Source organism: Geotrypetes seraphini, chromosome 16 (assembly GCF_902459505.1).
Source record: "Geotrypetes seraphini chromosome 16, aGeoSer1.1, whole genome shotgun sequence".
NCBI classification, from domain to species: Eukaryota; Metazoa; Chordata; class Amphibia; order Gymnophiona; family Dermophiidae; genus Geotrypetes; species Geotrypetes seraphini.
This window is the reverse complement of record NC_047099.1, coordinates 31,254,028-31,274,388: the sequence shown is the minus strand read 5'-3', so window position 1 is coordinate 31,274,388 and position 20,361 is coordinate 31,254,028. Positions and strand designations below refer to the sequence as shown.

General features: G+C 48.3%; 1 protein-coding gene across 14 annotated transcripts in view; it reads right to left on the bottom strand.

Moving 5' to 3' along the window:
• The window catches only part of ZCWPW1 (zinc finger CW-type and PWWP domain containing 1), a 180,155-nt gene that overhangs the window by 73,022 nt on the left and 86,772 nt on the right, over positions 1–20,361 (bottom strand). For 10 of the 14 annotated variants that reach the window (XM_033923689.1, XM_033923690.1, XM_033923685.1 and 7 more), the window contains exons 2-3: positions 12,306–12,368; positions 9,904–10,226 (exon numbers count right to left, since the gene is read on the bottom strand). In XM_033923689.1, the coding sequence (XP_033779580.1) occupies positions 9,904–10,226; positions 12,306–12,330 (348 nt within the window). In that variant the 5' untranslated portion in view covers positions 12,331–12,368. Of the gene's footprint in view, positions 1–9,903; positions 10,227–12,305; positions 12,369–12,938; positions 12,958–14,017; positions 14,072–14,134; positions 14,271–16,785; positions 16,925–20,361 lie in introns of those variants that run through there. The other 4 variants (XM_033923684.1, XM_033923683.1, XM_033923686.1 and 1 more) reach the window with 4 other exon arrangements.

Genomic DNA, 20,361 nt, shown 5'->3' with positions numbered 1-20,361 from the left:
GAACAAAAATGGGAAAGACGGCCTCCAATGGGTAGAGGAGAATTCGGATGCAGGAAGGTTGGAATGCTCAAACCGGGAATGTCAAAAAGACTGAGCTGGCTTGATAGCAGCAGGAGTTTGAGCCTTCTGTTGACGCTGATGTTGCTGAGGGCGTCTAGGAGGAGGTCTGGAAAAAGCTGGCGTCGTTTTCTGAGGATAACGACGAGGTGGCTGTTTGTAAGTCCGAGCAGTCTTGGGCTTGGGTCAAATCAGAGAAGCAAAAGAGTGCTCATGTTCTGGGAGGCGCTTGGTGGAAGCTTCAATGGAGTCATCGAAGAGTTCATTCCCCTGACAGGGCAAGTTTGCAAGACGATCCTGTAGATTAGGGTCCATGTCGACTATGCGTAGCCAGGCAAGGCGACGCATTGCGAATGCAAAAGCAGAAACTCTGGAAGAAAGTTTGAAAGCATCATAAGATGCTTGCAACATGAAAAGTCTCAATTGTGAAAGAGTTTGGAGGATTTGTTTAAACTCTTGAAGACGTGGCTTGGGCAGGTCCAGATAGAAGGACGGCAGCAGCTTCAGAAAATGATTGAAGTAGGTGGTGAAAACATAGTTGTAATTGAGAATCCTGTTAGCCATCACGGAATTTTGGTATAATCGACGGCCAAACTTATCCATGGTTCGACCTTCCCTGCCAGGTGGAACAGCTGCAGAAAGTTTAGATGGGTGAGCTTTCTTCAGAGAGGACTCCACCACCAAGGATTGATGGGATAATTGAGACTTTTCAAATCCCTTATATGGGACAGTGCGGTATCGAGACTCCAATTTAGAAGGAATGGCCATGACAGAATAAGGAGTTTCCATGTTTCTCATGAAGATTTGCTTAAGGACTGGAGTCATTAGCAACCTCAAAGTCTCCTTAGGAGGATGTCACAACTCCATGTTAGCCAAGTATTCCGGAGTATACTTGGAATCTGAGTGTAAGTCCAAATGAAGAGCCTGCCCCATATCGAAGACAAACTTGGCGAATGAAGAAGACTTCGAGGCCGAAGCATCCTCAGGGGAGGCAGAACAGGACCGAGGAGCCACCGAGTAGGAAGGCGAAGCCTCATGAGAGTATTGAGATAAAGGCTCCGACTCCAAGCGCACCGTAATGGAAGAAACCGCACTACCAGTCTGTGGCAGAGTTAAGGAGTGCTTGCGCTTCAAACTCCTTGATGGCGAAGTTCTCGGGGTTCGAGGCATGGAATGCATCAACGCAGGGGGAGACGAGTCCCGTAATAGAGGTCTCGATGGAGGAGTCCCCGATCTCGACAGTTTTGGAGATGGAGGTGACGAGGTACCACGATGATGAGACCGATGCTTTAACTTCGAAGAAGACTCGGTAGTCTTAGGAAGTTTGGAAGCAAGATGCTTCGAATGCCTCGATCGATGTTTCAGGCGAGGCAACGAAGACATCAAGGAAGGTTCCAGCGAGGAGTCAGTGGAAGAAATACACTTTTGAGACCTGCACCGAGGAGGCTTCACAGGAGGCTCAGACTGCTGCCCAGGCTGGTCTACAGGAAGCAGAGTTGAGGATGGAACCAATTGAGCCACGATCGAGGAAATTTGAGTGGTTAAAATAGACTTTAACATAACCTCAAACATGGGAACCGAGACAAAAGGATCAGGTCTCGTAGGTGCCGCAGTGCGCTCCAAGGAGGGCGACCTCGAGTGTGAGTATTCCCGAAACTTGGAGGCACGCTTAGCTGGAGGTCTCGACGAGGCAGGCAAACCCGGGGTCACGGATTGTGGAAGCAGAGGTTCCAGTGGCTTCTTAGGTATGGCACCTGAAAAAGAGGCAGGAGACTTACCCACAGGAGCAGACTTCGAGGAAGGAGTCGACGAGGCCTTCAAGACCGAAGACCCCGAGGTCTTCGAGGTCGAGGCTCGCACCGGAGTGGAGGGTGAGGTCTTCAAGCCCGAGGCAACCCCCGAAGTCGAGGTCTTCGAGATCGAAGTCGTCGCCGAGGTCGAGGTCTTATCGGGTTCCATAACTGCGAAGAACTGAACAAACCGGTCACAACGGCAGCAGAAAGCTCGAGGCTGAAGGGTCAGATAGCGAACGCAATCTTCAGGGCGATGACTGTCTCCCAAACAAACCATACACCGACTATGAGGGTCGGTGATGGAAATCGTCTGGCCGCACTGGTAACAACGTTTAAACCCGGTTAAAGGCCGGGACATAGAAAAAATAAAGTCCGTACCGCAGGAAGGTGAAGGGTTGGGCCTAGGCCCAAAGCCCCCGTACCCGACGGCAAACGAGACGAAACAGAAGTAAAATTTTTTATTTTTTAAAAATAAAAGTTGTAGCAAAATACACGCGAACACAGCGACTAAATCAAAAATCTAGCCACGGTGAAGAGAAGGCACAACGCTGCAGAGTTAAGAGGAACAGGTTTTCTCAGCTCCACGGAAAACGTTGAACTGAGGATCCTCACAGGAGACGCGCCCCCTAGTTCAGGCGGGAAGGCACGCGCGCATGCACGGTGCAGCGCTCGGAAGTTTTTAGAAAGATCTTCAAGCAAGTCTGCTTTCGAGGCTGTCCGCTGCGGGGCTCCGTCAGTGACGTCACCCATGTGTGAGAATATGCTGCTGCTTGTCCTGGGATAAGAGATGCTTTCACCTGGGATATTTCCAATTGAAGTTGTTATTCATAGATGCCTCTAGTAGAAAAAAAAACACACTCTATATGGCCAGTGATTCAGCACCTAAAATCATGCATTCCTCAGGAGTCTGAGGTAGATCTTGGCCACTGGGCTTTTAATAATTCAGTTCAATTATTTTAAGAGACATCTAAAAGCACATTTTTTTCAAATGGCTCTTCCGAATTGAATAATGGAATGGAGACCTCAATCTGCATTAATTTGTATTAATTTGTATTTGTTTGTACTGATTTGTGTTGATTTAGATTTATTTATTTCATATAACAGTTTTAGTGGATATGTTTTAGAAATGTTAATTTCTTTGATGCTCTCAAGCTTTGCCAGTGACGGCTCTGTGAAGTATGCTGTGCCGGGAGTTGTATTAAGACTTGCACTAAAATAATACTGTTTGCTATCAGGCCGCTTCAGAGACTTTTCCATCTCTTAAATTTGTTTTATTTTTAAATTTTTATCTTCTTTCATTATTTCTATTTCTTTTATTTTTGATCTTGGAACTGTATTATATGTTGTTATTATTTATTTTTAGTTTATCAGGTACTTTACCTAGATTGTGAGCCTTCGGGACAGATAGGGTCGTTTTTCTCAAGTGCCTAATTTCATTTTAGTTTGATATATTGTAAACTGCTTAGGTTAGTAAAATGCAGGAGCAGTATATCAAATCTTAAATAAATATAAACATAACTTCTACTAGGTGTTTATGAATGAAGACTTCAATTTTAAATATCCCGGGTGAAAACATCTCCTCTTCCCTACTTTATTGAATTGATACAGGCTGCTCATCCATTTGCTGGAGACTGAGAACATACTGGCTAGCCAAGCAGTGCACGTGCACAGTGCTGTTATACAGTTTCTATAAAATTTTCTGTGTCCATCTGCTGGTAGTTGAGCATAACCCAAGCATCAGCATCTGGACCAGTCTGGAAGGCTCACAAGAATGTATGAGATTTAGAATTATTATATGAGCATTAAACAACTGAATATAAAGTTGCACAATGACTTAAGGAGAAATTAGGTTCTTACCTGCTAATTTACTTTCTTTTAGCTTCTCCAGACCAGTAGAGGTTAACTTTACGATTGGGTATATATCTAATCATGACCAGCAGGTGGAGACTGAAAACAAAACTTTGGGACAGTATATCCTAGCCCCTCCTCTCTATTTCCCTCAGTCTGCCGAATAGCCAAGCAGAACCAAGAACTGGAAAACAACAGAGAGAAAAAACAATACTCCGAAAGGAGTAACAAATAACATACCCAAAAATGCTGTTGGAAAATGCAGAGGAGAAATTCCCGAAGGAATAAGGTCCCCACAGCTCGCCAGCTAAGCCAGCCGAGCCACAGCCGCTGTTCTTCAATTCTCCCCGGCCCTAGAAAAATACTAGAACCCGCAGCAAAAACCAAAAACTGCCCGCGCAACAGCCCCAACAACAACAACAACAGACAGGGTGGGGACCTCTACTGGTCTGGAGAAGCTAAAAGAAAGTAAATTAGCAGGTAAGAACCTAATTTCTCCTTCTTTAGCACTCTCCAGACCAGTAGAGGTTAACTTTACGATTGGGACGTACCAAAGCAGTCCCTCTCACGGGCGGGACCCCCGAAGGGCCGATACCAGAACACGCTCACCGAACACCGCGTCCCGACGCGCCTGAACATCTACCCGATAATGCCGAACAAATGAATGCAAGGAGGACCAAACCGCAGCCTTACAAATATCCACCGGAGGCACGAGCGACGACTCAGCCCAAGAAGCCGCCTGACCCCTAGTGGAATGAGCCTTGAGAAACTCCGGAACCGGCTTCTGACTCAGAAGATAAGCGGAAGCAATCATCTCCTTGATCCAACGCGCAATAGTAGCCTTAGAAGCGCCAGCCCCCCGACGAGGACCCGCCAGAAGCACAAAGAGATGATCGGAGCTCCGAAAATCCCGGGTCCGCTGCACATAAGCATGGAGGACCCGACCGACATCCAACTTGCGCAGCTGTCGTTGCTCAGAAGAACCCTCCCGACTACCCAAGACCGGGAGGACCACCGATTGATTGACATGAAAAGGAGAAACTACCTTCGGCAGAAAGGAAGGAACAGGCCGCAAAACAACCCGCTCCTTCGAAAACTCCAGGAAGGGAGCCCTACAAGAGAAAACCTGTAGCTCAGACACCCGTCTAGCGGAAGTAATGGCCACCAAAAAGACCGACTTCAGCGTAAGGTCCTTCAACGAACAGCCATCCAACGGCTCGAAAGGAGGGCGCACTAGAACAGAAAGAACCAGATTGAGATCCCAAGAGGGAATCGAGGGCCTTATGGGAGGCCTGATCAACTTGGCCGCCCTAAGAAAGCGAATCACATCAGGAATGGCTGACAACCGCTGACCTGTCACCAGCCCCCGAAAAGCCGACAGGGCCGCCAGATGAACCCGAAGAGAAGACCAGGCCAGGCCCCTATCCAGGCCATCCTGCAAAAACTCTAGAATGTTAGGCAGAGAAGCGCGAAAGGAGACCACTCCCCGCGCTCGGCACCATTCCTCAAAAAGACGCCAAACCCGTACATAAGCCCGAGAGGTAGAAAGCCTCCGGGACCCCAAAAGTGTAGAGATCACCTTGTCGGAATATCCCTTCTTACTCAGGCGGCCCCTTTCAAGAGCCAAGCCGTAAGACAAAAGGGAGACGGGTCGAACATGGGAATGGGACCCTGCGTCAGAAGATCGCACTCGAGAGGCAGAGGAAGAGGATCCGCCACCAGATGCCTCACCAGATCCGCATACCACGGACGACGAGGCCAATCCGGAGCCACCAAGACCACCAGCCCCGGATGGCGAACAATGCGAAGCAGCACTCTGCCCACTAATGGCCAAGGAGGGAACACATACAACAGCCCCTCCGTTGGCCACGGTTGGACCAGAGCATCCAGACCCTCGGCCAGACCGTCCCTGCGACGACTGAAGAAGCGGGGTACTTTGGCGTTGCCACTTGTAGCCATCAGATCCATCAGGGGCTGCCCCCAAGCACGCACTAGCAACTGAAACGCCTCGGCGCCGAGACACCACTCTCCCGGATCCAAGAAGTGACGACTGAGGAAGTCCGCCTGAACGTTTTCTACCCCGGCAATGTGAGAGGCCGAGAGGTCCAGAAGATGCGACTCCGCCCAAACCATGAGCCGAGCCGCCTCCTGCGCCACCAGAGTGCTCTTGGTGCCCCCCTGACGATTGACATAAGCCACCGCCGTGGCATTGTCCGACAGGACTCTGACCGACTTGCCCAACAAAAGGGAGTGGAAAGCCAACAGCGCCAGCCGGACCGCCCTGGTCTCCAACACGTTGATCGACCAGGAGGCCTCCTCCGTGGACCAGGTTCCCTGAGCTGAGTGACCCAGACACTGGGCCCCCCAACCCAGGAGACTCGCATCCGTAAGGAGCACCGTCCACTGCGGAAGATCCAGACCCACCCCCTGAACTAGGTGAGGGGTCCGGAGCCACCAACGCAGACTGCAGCGCGCCAAGCCTCGCAGGGGAACCGGAACATCCATCCCGTGCCTCTGGGGAGACCACCTCCGGAGCAGAGCATACTGGAGAGGACGCATGTGGGCCCGCGCCCACCTCACCACGTCCAGGGACGCCGCCATCGACCCCAGGACCTGGAGGAAATCTCGCGCCCGAGGACACCGGGACGCCAAAAGCAGGCGAATCTGAGACTGCAATTTGCTCACCCGGGCCTCTGGGAGGAAGACCTTCCCCAAGGAGGTGTCGAACAGCACCCCGAGGTACTCCAGACGCTGAGCCGGAACCAACCGACTCTTGGAAAGGTTGACCACCCAGCCCAGCGACCGGAGAAACTCCACCACCCGAGCCGTAACCCGGGAGCTTTCCTGCAACGACTTGGCCCGAATTAACCAGTCGTCCAGGTAGGGGTGTACCAGGATGCCCTCCGACCGCAAGGCTGCCGCGACGACCACCATCACCTTGGTGAACGTCCGGGGAGCCGTGGCCAGCCCAAAGGGAAGCGCACAGAACTGATAGTGCCGACCCAAGATCGCAAAGCGCAGGAAACGCTGATGAGAGGCCCGAATAGGAACATGCAAGTAGGCCTCCGTCAGAACGAGAGAAGTGAGAAACTCCCCCGGCTGAACCGCCAGAATGACCGACCGCAGCGTTTCCATACGGAAAGAGGGAACCTTGAGAGCCCTGTTGACCCCTTTCAAATCGAGGATGGGCCGAAAAGTCCCCTCCTTCTTGGGCACCACAAAGTAAATGGAGCACCTGCCCGTGCCCCACTCCGGGGGAGGCACTGGAACTACTGCCCTGAGATCTAGCAAGCGCTGAAGGGTCTGGCGAAAAGCCTGCGTCTTCCCCGGAGTCTGACACGGAGAAGCGAGGAAAAAATCCGGCAGAGAGCGGGCGAACTCCAGGGCATAACCGTCCCGCACCACCTCCAGGACCCACTGATCGGACGTGATCTCGGCCCATTTGGGAAAAAAGTCGCGCAGCCGGGCCCCCACCGGAACCAAGGGGGGCGCCGGCAAGGCGTCATTGTGCAGGACGGGAAGCGGGGGAACCGGCGGAGGGGTTCCCTGCCCCCCGACGGGCCCCCCGAAAGGGCTGCATGCGCTGGAAGAACCGACCCCGGGAAAACCCCGGAGACTGGAAAGAAGCAGCCCCACGCCCAGGGCGATACTTGCGAAATTCCCGCAAACGCCCCCGGGCCGCACCACCCCGAGACGCCGGGCGGGCACGGTCCTCCGGCAAACGGGGAACTTTCGAGTCCGACAGAGTCTGAATCAACTTATCCAAGTCCTCTCCAAATAAAAACGACCCCCGAAAGGGAAATTTAGTAAGCTTAGCTTTGGACGCAGCATCCGCCGCCCAAGCGCGCAGCCACAACACACGCCTTGCGGCCACGCCAAAAGCCATGGACTTAGCCGAGATCCGCACCAAGTCATACAGAGCATCCGAGAGGAATGAGGCAGCCATCTCAATCTTCGCTACCTCCTGATCCACCAGAGACCAGTCGTCAGACTCGCGATCCAAGACCCGCTCCGCCCACCGAAACACGGCGCGAGCGACCAGTCCCCCACAAATAGCCGCCTGGACCCCAAAGGCAGAGACTTGAAAATTTTGCTTAAGGATGGTCTCCAATTTGCGCTCCTCAGAGTCCCGCAAGGCAGAACCGCCCTCAACAGGCACGGTATGCCGCGTGGAAATAGCCGAGACCACCGCATCCACGACTGGCGAAGCTAACGTAGCCCGATCCCCTCCAGGAATGGGATACAGGCGAGCCATGCTGCGCGCCAGCCGAAACGGCGTCTCCGGCGTTTTCCACTGCTCAAGAATAATATCCCGAATATCCTGATGCATAGGAAAAGAGCGGGAAACGGAACGGATCCCTCGTAACAGAGGGTCCCCCACACGCGGAGTCTCCGGCGGCGCGTCCTCAAAACGCAAAGCCGAAGAAACCTGTTGAATAAGGTCAGGCAGCTCATCTCTCTGAAAAAGGCGCACCACGGACGCCTCGTCACTGGAGAACGGGAAACCCGACAACCCGCCGCCAGCTTCCGTCCCCTCCAGAGGGTCCTGGAATTCCTCAGAAGGGTCCAGGTCCTCCTCCAGACCGACACGTTCCTCCGACCACAAATCCTCGTCCCACGACACCCGCGGACGCTTGGACAAGAGAGGCGGCGGAGGGGACGTCACGTCAGACGAGAGAGGCAAAGCCGCAGGGAGCGCGGAGGAAACCCCACCCCCCGAGACCCCCTGGGCGCAACCGGGACCCCCAGCCGCCTGAAAATAGGCTTTGCATAATGAAAAGAAAAAATCAGGGGAAAAACCCCCCGAGGGTCCCAAGGGACTCCCTGCCACAGCAGGGGACCCAGCAGAAACCTGCCCCTGCTTAGCCAAAACAGGGGGAAGGTCACCTGAGGTGGAAGACAAAATGGAGGGGCCAGACAGAGAAGATGGCGTCTTTCCCGCCAAAACAGCTCCCTCCATAGCCTGCAGCGGCTGAGAGACCTGAAAAGTCTCAGCCGCTAAAACAGGCAAGCCGGCATCAGCTGTCAAAATATCAGCTGAGAGGGAATCCTCTAAAACCCGACCGTCGGCGGCTCGGGGAATCCCTCCGTGGGCGGACGGAGAAGACCGGGCTTCTCCACCGTTCCCTGCCGACTCGCGAGGCACCATCGGCGGGGAGCTCTGGGCGCCTGCAGCCGCTGCCGACGGAGCTCCTCCACCGCACCGGCCTGAACACCGCTTGCACAGGCCGGCCGCGAGTGCCTCGCGTCTGGAGCACAATGAGCACTTTTTCCCTTTAGAAGTGCTCATTGCTCCATACGCGACCTAGCTGTAAAAAAGTGCCAGTTAGTTGAAAAAATACAGTAAAATACAGTTTTCTTAAAGGGATACAACCCTCCAGACCAGCACTACCTCAGGATTTTTTTTTTTTTTTTTTTTTTTACACAGAACAGACTCCACAGGCTCTCGAAGCAATATGCCTTGCTTGATTTAGGGGGCAAGGCTTACTGCTGAGGCTCCTCTAAAAAAATATGGGGAGGTGGAGGAAGTGGGGGGAGGGACCCCGCTCGTGACCCGCCGGGTTTGACACCCCCGAGGTCGGACGAACCCCCAAACAGAGTCCGTCCAAGCTCCGTCCGGCTAAAAACAGGGACAATAAACCTCTAAACAAATTCCAACAGCCCTACCAAGGGAGATGGGTACAGATCACTCAACACCTGCTGGAGACTGAAAGAAGACTGAGGGAAATAGAGAGGAGGGGCTAGGATATACTGTCCCAAAGTTTTGTTTTCAGTCTCCACCTGCTGGTCATGATTAGATATATACCCAATCGTAAAGTTAACCTCTACTGGTCTGGAGAGTGCTAAAGAAAGGATGTTTATGATGGGCTTTCACACAATAACTTTTGTTTCGAGCATATATATTGGTTTTAAATATTTGGGGGGCAGGGGTTTGTTTAGTTCTAGTATTATTAGGATTTAGAGTGAGTTGGTTTGCCTTTACAAAATAAACAAAAAGTGCCTTTTCTCTTAGGCTTCACGGCTTGTTGCAGTTGTCTGGATAAAAATATTTTAGGCCTCTCTTTTCCTGTGGAGTGTAGAATTCTCTGTTACGTTTAAAGATGTTCTCCCCATAGCATAGGGACAACTGCAACAATCAAAAAGTGCCTTGTTCACATCTGTTTTAGGAACCCTGTTCAAAAATTACTACAAAGGCAGGACAAACCTTTTCAGTCTTCTTTGACTCCTTTTTTTTGTTAACTATCTCGTCATTCTCCACATTCTCTTTGTCATCTGTGTCCTGTACTATATCTTCAGGTTTCTTTTTTCCCTTCCATTTCTTTTCCACACCTAGCATCTTTTCTTCTTCATCCTCCTCTGCACTTGACTCTTCTTCAGCTTTCTGTGACATGAGGACATCTTTGTCTTCTACAAGCCAAGTGGTTCCCCATTTTCTTCCAGAGCTAGCAAGGCTTTCATTGGACAGAGTAGTGGTCAAAGATTTGCTCCCAGGTGATGTGAATTTTTTCTTTGTTACTCTCCTACATTCTGAAAAGAGATAAACATAATACAGTATAAGAGGAATAATACAGCAGACAATCATAAGTTCTATTAAATAATCAGATTTGAATGTCAGTATCATTTACAGGGGTACCAAAGGTATCTTGTATTGTATTCAATTAGTTTCTAATTTAGATCCCATTTATGTCTTTACAAGGTATCTCGAGGCACTCGCAAGGACTCAGCTCCTTGAATAGTGTGTAGATTTCGGTCGAGACACTCGCAAAGACTCGACTCCTTGTATAGAGTGTGGAGGTTCATCTCTAGACACTCTTAAGGACTCGGCTTCTTGTACAGAGTGAGTAGCTTCAGATCGAGGCACTGGCAAGGACTCGACTCCTTGTGATACTGCTGAGTGCTCAGGCTGAACTGCAGGAAGCAGAGTCGAGGCAGGAGTGTATTTAGCAAGCATGCTACCAAACTCCTGATGCTTGAATCATAACCTGCAATGGGGAACCGAGACTTGAGGATCTGGTACATTTGCAGCGGCTATAGTCTCCAAGGAAGATGATGAAGAATGATGCTTCGATTTGGAGACATGGTGCTTGGGCAGCCTCATGACTACCCGTTCTAAGGGTGGCATGTCCGAAGGAGGCTGCTGAACTACCTTACCTGAGGGAGACAGTGAGGAGAGCTGCTCCTCAGGAGAGGATTTGCTCAAAGATGAGGACTTTCCAAATGAGGAAGGTTTAACTAAGGCCAAGGACGAGGTAGGCCTCGGGAGCCCCATAGAAGACTTGACTGGATTCGGGGTCGAGGTTGAAGTTGAAGCCAGGATTGGAGTATCCATACCGCTGAAAATTTTCTCTACCTGAACTCGACCACATTTAATGGCTTGAGGTTGAAGAGTAGCACAGCAAGTACACGACTCCGGACGATGGTCAGGCCCTAAACACTGAACACACCACCTATGTGGGTCAGTGAGGGATATCGCGCACTGGCAACAGCTACACTTCTTAAAGCCTGTGACCGGTCATAGAAGGGACATAGAAGGGAAAATATCCCCGGCCAAGTCGAAGCTCACAGGCTGATACGAAAGTTAAATTTAAATCTTTTTTTTTTTTAATAAAAGACGCAAAAAAAGAAAACACAGTGACCCTGTAAGAAAAATAATACACAAGCCACGGTGAGAGAAGGCACCAAAAAACTAAGTCTAGCGCAGAGTGTCGAATAACTGAGGTTGGGCGGGAAGGCACTCGCTCATGCGTGGTGCGGCAGTTGCAAATTTTCTAAAGTTCTTCAAGCAAGTCTGCTTGCGAGGTTGTCCGCATCGGGGCTCCATAGATGACGTCATCCACATGTGAGAAAAAGCTGCCTGCTTGTCCTGGGATAACTGTAGTTCTCCATGGATAGTTGATCTTCTAGCCACACAACCCACCCACCCTCCCTAGTTGTCGCATGCTAGAAAAGTAACTGAGAGGGGGATGTGGAATACGTGTGTACTGTATGTACAGTGGCGGAAATGGGCTACTCATGCGCAGTAAACTTTCCAGAGCTTTATGAGATGGCCATAATTCCAGGTCAGTACCATCACCCATGACTAATGTGACCATACGTCCCATTTTAAACGGGACCATCCCGTTTTTAGGTAGCCTGTCCCATTGTCCCCAAGCACAGCTTCGGGACGCCGAAATGTCCCATTTTCAGGGCCCCCCCCACCCCGGTACCCTTTTTTAAATCCCGTGGCTGCCTCCTGTCCTGATGTCTTCCGGCAGCGACAGAGTGGCCCACCTGCCTGGTCCCGCACCGCTCACTGAATGGCTGCTATCAGTTCTCTGCCGGAGGATAGGAGGGGTCCTGTCCCATTCCTAAGAATAAAATTGTCACGTGACTAAAATTACGCCAGGTGTACACCTAGCTGGGCCTCCATGTGTGTGGATCGCCGGACTTGATGGCAGTTCTTATGTTCTTATGTTACCCATGACATCACCACATGTGTGGCTAGAAGATCAACTGTCCACGGAGAACTAAAGTTACAGGTAAGAAAATTTACATTTCTGCAACATGCCATAGACAAGCATCCTATCCCCAATGGGGAGGGTGTTAAGTTGTTTTTTTTATACTGACCTTCCTTATTTTTAAGAGTTGCCATGTTCCAGTTCTGTTAGAAAAGCGTTCTTTGCCTTGTACCTACACAAAAAAAGACAATACAAAGTACATTTTAAAGAGAAAACAATGAATAAATAATTATGTTGATAGCCCTTTGTACCTTTGCTTGGTCAAGCTTGCTATTGCCATATACAATTACAAATTTTTGTAACTGTTATTGTAATCAAAGACCTAATGGGGTAGTGGCACATTTTCACCTGGGAAAGCTAAACAAACCAGGCTCTGTCCCCACCTCCCATCACACTGGCTGTAGTCTATGGCCTAGATTCACTAAGCTCACCGATCGTGTACCGACCAGTTTGCGAGCGTTTCCCAACCCGATTCACTAACCTCCTGGCCAATCAACCTTCCACCCGATTCGATCCACACATGCAAATGAGGGGAAATGGCATGCAAAGTAGGAAAGCAGTGATTCACTAAACAGAAGAAGGAACACCGACTGGGCAGGCCGATCCAAAATGAAGCGACTGCTGAGGACCAGTCGCTCACATCCTTGCCAACTGTCCTCTCTGCTGCCCTGAAATCCCAACCCTGCAGCCCTGAAATCCCAGTAGAAGGCAAGCTCTGCTAACTCTCCTGCTCTCTGCCAACCTTCCCTGCAGTGCGAGCCTGTGGTTTTAACCCGCGGGTTAAAAGCGTGTTTCTGTTCCTGGCTGCAGCGTGTTCTGTTCCATATAGCTCTGGCTAAAGCATATTCTGTTCCATTAAAGCCCCCCACTTTGTGCGGAGAGCAAGCGCATGCGCGGACCGCATCCACAGGCAAGAAGATGGTCTGCGTCAGGATCGCTCTGCAGCGATCCATGGGGGGTCGGTGTGGGGCATGCCTCCGATTGTGTTAATTTGCATGAAGACTCGTTGTGAATCGGTCGCCCGGCCACGGATCGGATCAGTGAGTTTAGTGAATCTAGGCCTATGTGAAGCGAAAATAATTGGTAATGCCAGTGTCCCTTCCTCTAAAGGGGCAGGAGTGGTACTTAAACGCACATGTTCTGTTGCTGACAATGATTTAGTGCTTTGTCATTACTGTATTTTGCTGGTTCTGCCTGTGCTATAGCACAGTGGTTCCCAACCCTGTCCTGGAGGACCAACAGGCCAGTCGGGTTTTCAGGATAGCCCTAATGAAAATGCATGGAGAAGATTTGCATGCCTGGAACCTCCACGATATGCTGATCTCTCTCATGCATATTCATTAGGGCTAGCCTGAAAACCCGACTGGCCTGGTGGTCCTCCAGGACAGGTTTGGGAACCACTGCTACAGCAGTATTTATCTTTTTTAATATAGATCAGGGATCTCAAAGTCCCTCCTTGAGGGCCGCAATCCAGTCGGGTTTTCAGGATTTCCCCAATGAATATGCATTGAAAGCAGTGCACGCACATAGAGCTCATGCATATTCATTGGAGAAATCCTGAAAACCCGACTGGATTGTGGCCCTCAAGGAGGGACTTTGAGACCCCTGATATAGATAAATTTAGATAGAAGGATAAAGAATTCCAGATAAACGTGTATATTTACATTTTTTGGGGAAAGTAGCAAATAGCTTGCTCACTGACCACCAAACTTGTCAAATTCAGGGTAATGTTTTATCAAACATGTCTATGGCTCAGGAAAAGAGACTGTTTTCGTTCATCTGTTTTTGAATCCTTGTAATTATTACAGTCGTTAAAATTACCTCACACTCGCACCTTTTCCGCCGTCCTTCTACTCAATTATATAATAATATAAAATATATAATTCCACCCCCCCCCCCCCCCCCCCGTTTCTATATCGACCAATTCAGTCGACTGACTCAAGACCGCCACCGCTTTTCCCGCCTTCTGTCCTCGAGCCCCGCCTGCCTCGTGCCTCTGCCTCCCAAGCGCCTGCTCAGAGAACCCTCCTTTCTCGAAGCGTCGGACGGGAGACGGCGGTAAACGGACGGAGGTTGGTTTTTTTTTTTTTTTTTTGCGTCTGCGCGATGAAAGAAGAGCTGGCGGAGGAGGTAAGATGGAGCGACAAGAGCTACGCGCGTTCCAAGCCTCGATCTCAAGCGGAAAAGGGCGCGCGGGTGAGCGCTTCACAGACCTGCAAAGAAAGCTTGCGCCGCGTCCTCCCGTCTAGCTCGAGCTCGTGAGCAGGGACCGAGGCCGATCCAAGGGTTTCTGATGCCCTAAGAAGCGTTCAATCTTTTAAAAAAGCACTAAAAATTTTTTGTGGGAGAATAGTTCTATGTATATCAAATTGAAAGGTGAATCAATGTAAATCACCCACCATAATCTCTCACAAAGAAATTTGATAGTGAAAGACCCTCAGAAGTACTGCCTAGATCAGGGGTGTCAAAGCCCCTCCTCCAGAGCTGCAATCCAGTCGGGTTTTCAGGATTCCCCCAATGAATATGCATGAGATCTATTAGCATACAATGAAAGCAGTGCATGCAAATAGATCTCATGCATATTCATTGGGGAAATCCTGCAACTCTTGAGGGGGGTCTTTGACACCCCTGACCTAGATACTCAAAAGTTTCATTGTATCAGGCTTTGCGTACTAATTCCTCACCGGGTCTTATTTATTTAATCTTAGAGTGTTTAACTTTCACCGCTTAGATTTATGAAAGCTAGACCACAATATAAGCATCTCATGATCTTTGGATGATGGCTGTGGTCTAAAATTATTGCTGTAAGCAGGAAGGGATTATTGCCTTGAGAAACCCATAATAGGTGAAACCTGTTGGCATAATATCGCTTAACCTCAACCACTAAGCTAAGTACAGTCAAACCTTGGTTTGCGAGCATAATTCGTTCCAGAAGCATGCTTGTAATCCAAAACACTCGTATATCAAAGCGAATTTCCCCATAAGAAATAATGGAAACTCAGACGATTCGTTCCACAACCCAAAAACTTTAATACAAAATACTACACGTACTTGTATTGCAAGACCTCACTCGTTTAGAACAGTCACTACGCTCTTGCAGCGTCAGAGAGAGAAGAACCATCGGCTCAGTTGTGATGATGTGACACGTGTATACGGTATGTACTTGTATTGCAAGACATTGCTTGTATATCAAGTCAAACCAAGTTACTTGCAATCCAAGGTTTTACTGTACTTTTAAATCTTCTATACATTTAAATAATTAAAAAAATTTGAAAATAAATATCAAAATGGTCCAATGAACAGTTAATACAGATATGAAAGTTTGCTGAGTCCCTGGTGGTGCCTTACTATTGGATGATTAGTTAGTTTATCAAAAAGCTAAAGGATTTAAGTGCCCTGGTAAATTTGATTTAAAAAAAAAACCACAAACGTAAATATAAGTCCAGTCTGGGCTGCCATGGGACCTTCCCTCTCCCCCTCAGAGCAAGTGCTGCCGGTAGTTGTAGTCCCCCGGGAGGGGGGTCGCCGAAGAATACGTCACAGAAAGGATGGCTGGAAGCGTGCTGACCCCAGAGGAGTTCGAGCGCCTACGGCTGATGTATCTCAGCAGTATCGCAGAGGTGATCCGAACTGGGCACACTGAGCTTTCTAGAGTGATCAATGGATCTGTAGTCTTGCATACTTGGGCATGCTAGGACTTTTACGGCCTTCCCTCCTCCATGTATTCCAATTAATGCTAGAACTTATAGATCTCTTTAAGGCTGCATTCCTGGATTTTAACTTGCATTCAGAAAGCAATGTGCGATTTGTAGTACCTGATTTGCCCCCATTAAAATGAATACTGCAAATTCCACAATGCATCAGGGTGGCACGGTCAGAAATCCAGGACTGGACTCCAATTCCCAGCCTGTAACTTGTAGGGCTTTCAGAATTAGAGAATTCATTATAACCACAGCTTCCCTCCTTTTCCTGCAGTGGCTCAAGGGTGGGTTTAACACAAGATTTTTAAAATTCTCTTATCAGTTTTTTAAATTCTGAAGCAATAATGTGATACATTTTCACAAACATAGTAGCATTTTGCTTGAAATAGTCATTCTTGATTGTTCCTGTTATCTCTATACAGTGGTATAGTGAGGGAGGGGCGGACCGTCCTGGGCGCCGTCCTGGTGGGAGTGCTGGCACCCCTTCTCCTCTCTGACACTTACCCCCACTCCTTCCCTCTCCCACCACTACACATACACGCCTTCACTTCTCCACCACCGTATCTCTAGCTCTTCATTGGGCACAAGCAGCAACTCCAGGGGGCACATCCCTCTGCTGTCACTGGTTGTTTCCCAACTCCCTGTTGGCATATTTGGCCCGCAGGAAAGCTTTATGAATAATTTGCCTGGGGTAACCCCTCTCTGCCAATTTGTCTGTAGAGGTGCAGGTGCAACTTTTCTTAAAAATTGTCCTATAGGAAGGGCCTTCTTCAGTTTTGGAGGATGACAACTTGAGTATTTTAAATAGTTCTTTTCTGTAGGTTTGTGATGAACCTTCGTACATAGAATAGTGCCTGTCTTAACCACTTCTGTTTCCAGGAAACTCACCTTATCGTAGTCCCAGGTGTTCGTAAACTGTACATGAACATCCCAAGTGTTCAACCATGCAAGAAAAGATTGCAGTTCCGATTCAGACCCTGACCATATGCAAAAGATGTCATCAATAAACCTTGTCCAAATTTTTACATGTAGAAAACAGATTGAGTCAATGGAAGTAAAACACAGATGTCTCAATATGTCCTCCTTACTTCCATTGCTTTCACTGGAAGTAAAACCCGAATGCCTCAATCTGTCCTCCTTTGGTCATAAGGTAATCCTACACCAGGGGTCCCCAAAGTCCCTCCTTGAGTGCCAAATCCAGTCGGGTTTTCAGGATTTCCCCAATGAATATGCATGAGATCTATGTGCATGCACTGCTTTCAATACATATTAATTGGGGAAATCCTGAAAACCCGACTGGATTCGGCCCTCAAGGGGACCCCTGTCCTACACTTTATCATTCACACCCTCTACTGCTGTGGTTCCCAACCCTGTCCTCCAGTCGGGTTTTCAGGATAACCCTAATGAATATGCATGAGAGAGATCTGCATATAATGAAGGTGCCAGGCATGCAAATCTGCTCCATGCATCTTCATTAGGGCTATCCTGAAAACACGACTGGCCTGGGGGTCCTCCAGGACAGGGTTGGGAACCACTGCTCTACTGTGTTTTCCTGGCTCCATCTATATTTTTTGTACTGCAAAAGGAACACACAACCCCAGTAACAACAAACATTGTAGACGAAATGAAACCCATCCTGTCTCTAAACTCACCCAACGTTACACTTCTAGAATAAGGCTTCTTTTACAAAGGCGATTATCGTGGAGGGCCACGGTAATCATTCCAATGCCCATAGGGATTCAATGGGCATCGGAGCATTTGCTGCACAGCTACTCGCTACTGAGCCTTTGGGGGGATTAGAAGGATTATTGAAGGAGAATCTACCATGTGACAATGGTGATATTGTCGTACTTTCGTATAAAGCATTACTTTAAAAAAAAAAAATTGTATTTTATACTGTTTCTTTAAATTATTTATAGTTAGATGGTTTGTTTTAACTTTTCCCGTCTTTCTGGAATATGAAAAAAAGACCAATGGAACACAACTGCCTTGTCATTGTAAATTTCAGATCCTTCTAGGCTGAGGCCATGTCAAATATGAATACAGCATGGATGGCTGGAGGAAGAACTCAGTGATGAAATAGACACCCAACTGGAGAATACATATCAAACAGCTGAACAGAGAAATGGGGTGGGGGGATGCAATAATAAGCGACAACCGCCTTTAATCCAAAGGCATAGGAAAGTAGAGTGTTTTTGTGATTAGAAAAATTTTAAAAAATGCACTGGTTACAGGACACACAGATAAATCAATTTCTCTCAGGAACAGTGTCTCCAAATGGGTCACTTTTGCATAGGATAAGCAGTCCAGTATCGTTGCTTGTGTGCTCTCTTGTAGAAGGCTACACACTGTCAGTGGCAATGAAAAAAATCAGAAATTGTGGGGGTTTGCCTATCCAGAAAATGGTAAATCTCATTTTAGGTGGCTGCATATCCCTGGTGTTGCATGGGCCATGGAGGAGGGACTAGGGCTTAACAGGATGGGGATGGATGGAACTGGGGGTGGAGGGGGGTTCTAGGGGTCTGGATTTTACTAGAGTAAAATCTGGCAACTACTCTGACCGTATCTCTTGGCACTTGAGGATCTTTCTTTTCCTGCAGCTTATAGAGTTATCGCTAAGGGCAGACACTTTGCTGATTAATGCCCATCTGGGAGTTTTCTCTTTCAAGACTGCGTCCAGTTTCTTTGCATCCAGCTTTTTACTGGTCAGAATGGGGATGACCCAGGTGCTCATAACCTCTTCATTCTCGAGAATTCTCTTAGGGTTGTGGGTCCCCCAGTGCTCTTCCAATCCAATGATGCTAAAGTGTTTACAAAGTTCCCAGCAGATGTGAGATGTTATTTCATTGCATATTTCTACATTGAAAATTACTACCCTCAGCACCTTGCAGATGTCTATGAATAGGGTAACTGTTCCTAGCAGTTACATTTCTGTTTTTCCATTTTCCCACTCCTGTATTCGCTGCGATCCGTGTCTCCCGTAATCCACTGTCCTGGGTTGCAACTTTCCAAATTCTTATCCTTTGGTTTCAGTTCCCCTTTCCTTAAATGTGTCCAGTTTTGATTGATTTACATTTGCCACTCTATTTCCACATTAACCATCTGGTTTTTTTTTCCATGCTGGTGGGGGTGATGTTGAAATTCTACTCAGGTAGGGGGATAAATGGTTCAGATGGTGGAGATGCTGTTTAGCGTCCCTCTTTAAGTTCGATCGGATTTGTTATACCGAGGCAGCAGACTTGTGAAACGCTGGCCATCGTCAGTGTACCGATCAACAGCAGATAAGTGGAAGATTTTTCCTCTTATCTTCTAATGCATACCATTTAATAATTTAAATAGCACCAAGCAATGCTTTTATCTATCTGCAATATTACAGAGATTTTTTGCCAGTGAGGTTATCACCTAACCACCTTTAAACCACCATTGTGGTGGTGGGAGGGCCTCAGTCTGAGGCTTTTTTCCTCTGTTTAATTGTGTTTTATGATTAAGCTTGCAAGGTGTTATAGATATCCAGTAGACGTCATTCTCACATTTTTTGTGAAAGTGTTCATTTGATATATTTGGTGTGATCAGACTTTATGTTAGACATTTGCCACAGGAGGGCAGCACTGAGCATCTCTGCAGTACTGATTCCTGAAGCAATGGCCCCCTCCAGTGGCCAGTGATGGGAATAGCCTCTGCAAACTACCAGTAGAGCAAAATGGCAGATTTTGAACAGAAGTGAATGAATTCCTTTTTATTTTCCCTTTGAAATTGATCTCCATCAGTTTGTTATTGAGATAAACTGCTTTGCATTCCATAATTGGGGAAGAGGGCGTTTTCTAAATATGTGATAGAGCACTGTTCTTCAACCGGCCGCAGGAAATTTCTGCCGGTCCACACAGGGCCAGCAAGATTAAGGTGACCATAGGTCCTGTTTTCAGACCTCCTGTCCCTTTGTCCTCACACACAGCTTCGGGACAGCATCCTGAAGCTGTACTCGGGGACAACGGGACAGGCGATCATTTCCTGTCCCTACCTGTTGCGCAAAAAAAAAAAAAAAAAAAGCCTCCTTCCTTCCTTTCCTTTCAAGTTGTGGTCTTGAACCTTACACTTTTCAGCAAGTGAAAAGGAGTTCAACATAGACCTAATCTCTGATTATTTTAATCCTGTGGTGGATCACAGAGAGCCCAGATCTCTTCCAGTACGGCCTCCTGTTCAGTGCCAGCTTTTTATAGCCCAGGGAGGTTCCTGTTTTCTACAGATTTGGGACTGGCTCTTGCCTGCTTTGAGGATGCTGGAGATTTAGTTAACTACTTCTACCACATTCTCCAGAAATGAATTTCATAGTTTAATTACACATTGTAAAGAAATATTTTCTCCGGTTTGTTTTAAATCTACTACTTCAGGACCAGTTGCCTCTGCAGGGGAATCTTCAGTTCTTACCCGGTAATTCTTCGGCTTCCTTTAGGAGTTGGGGCCTAC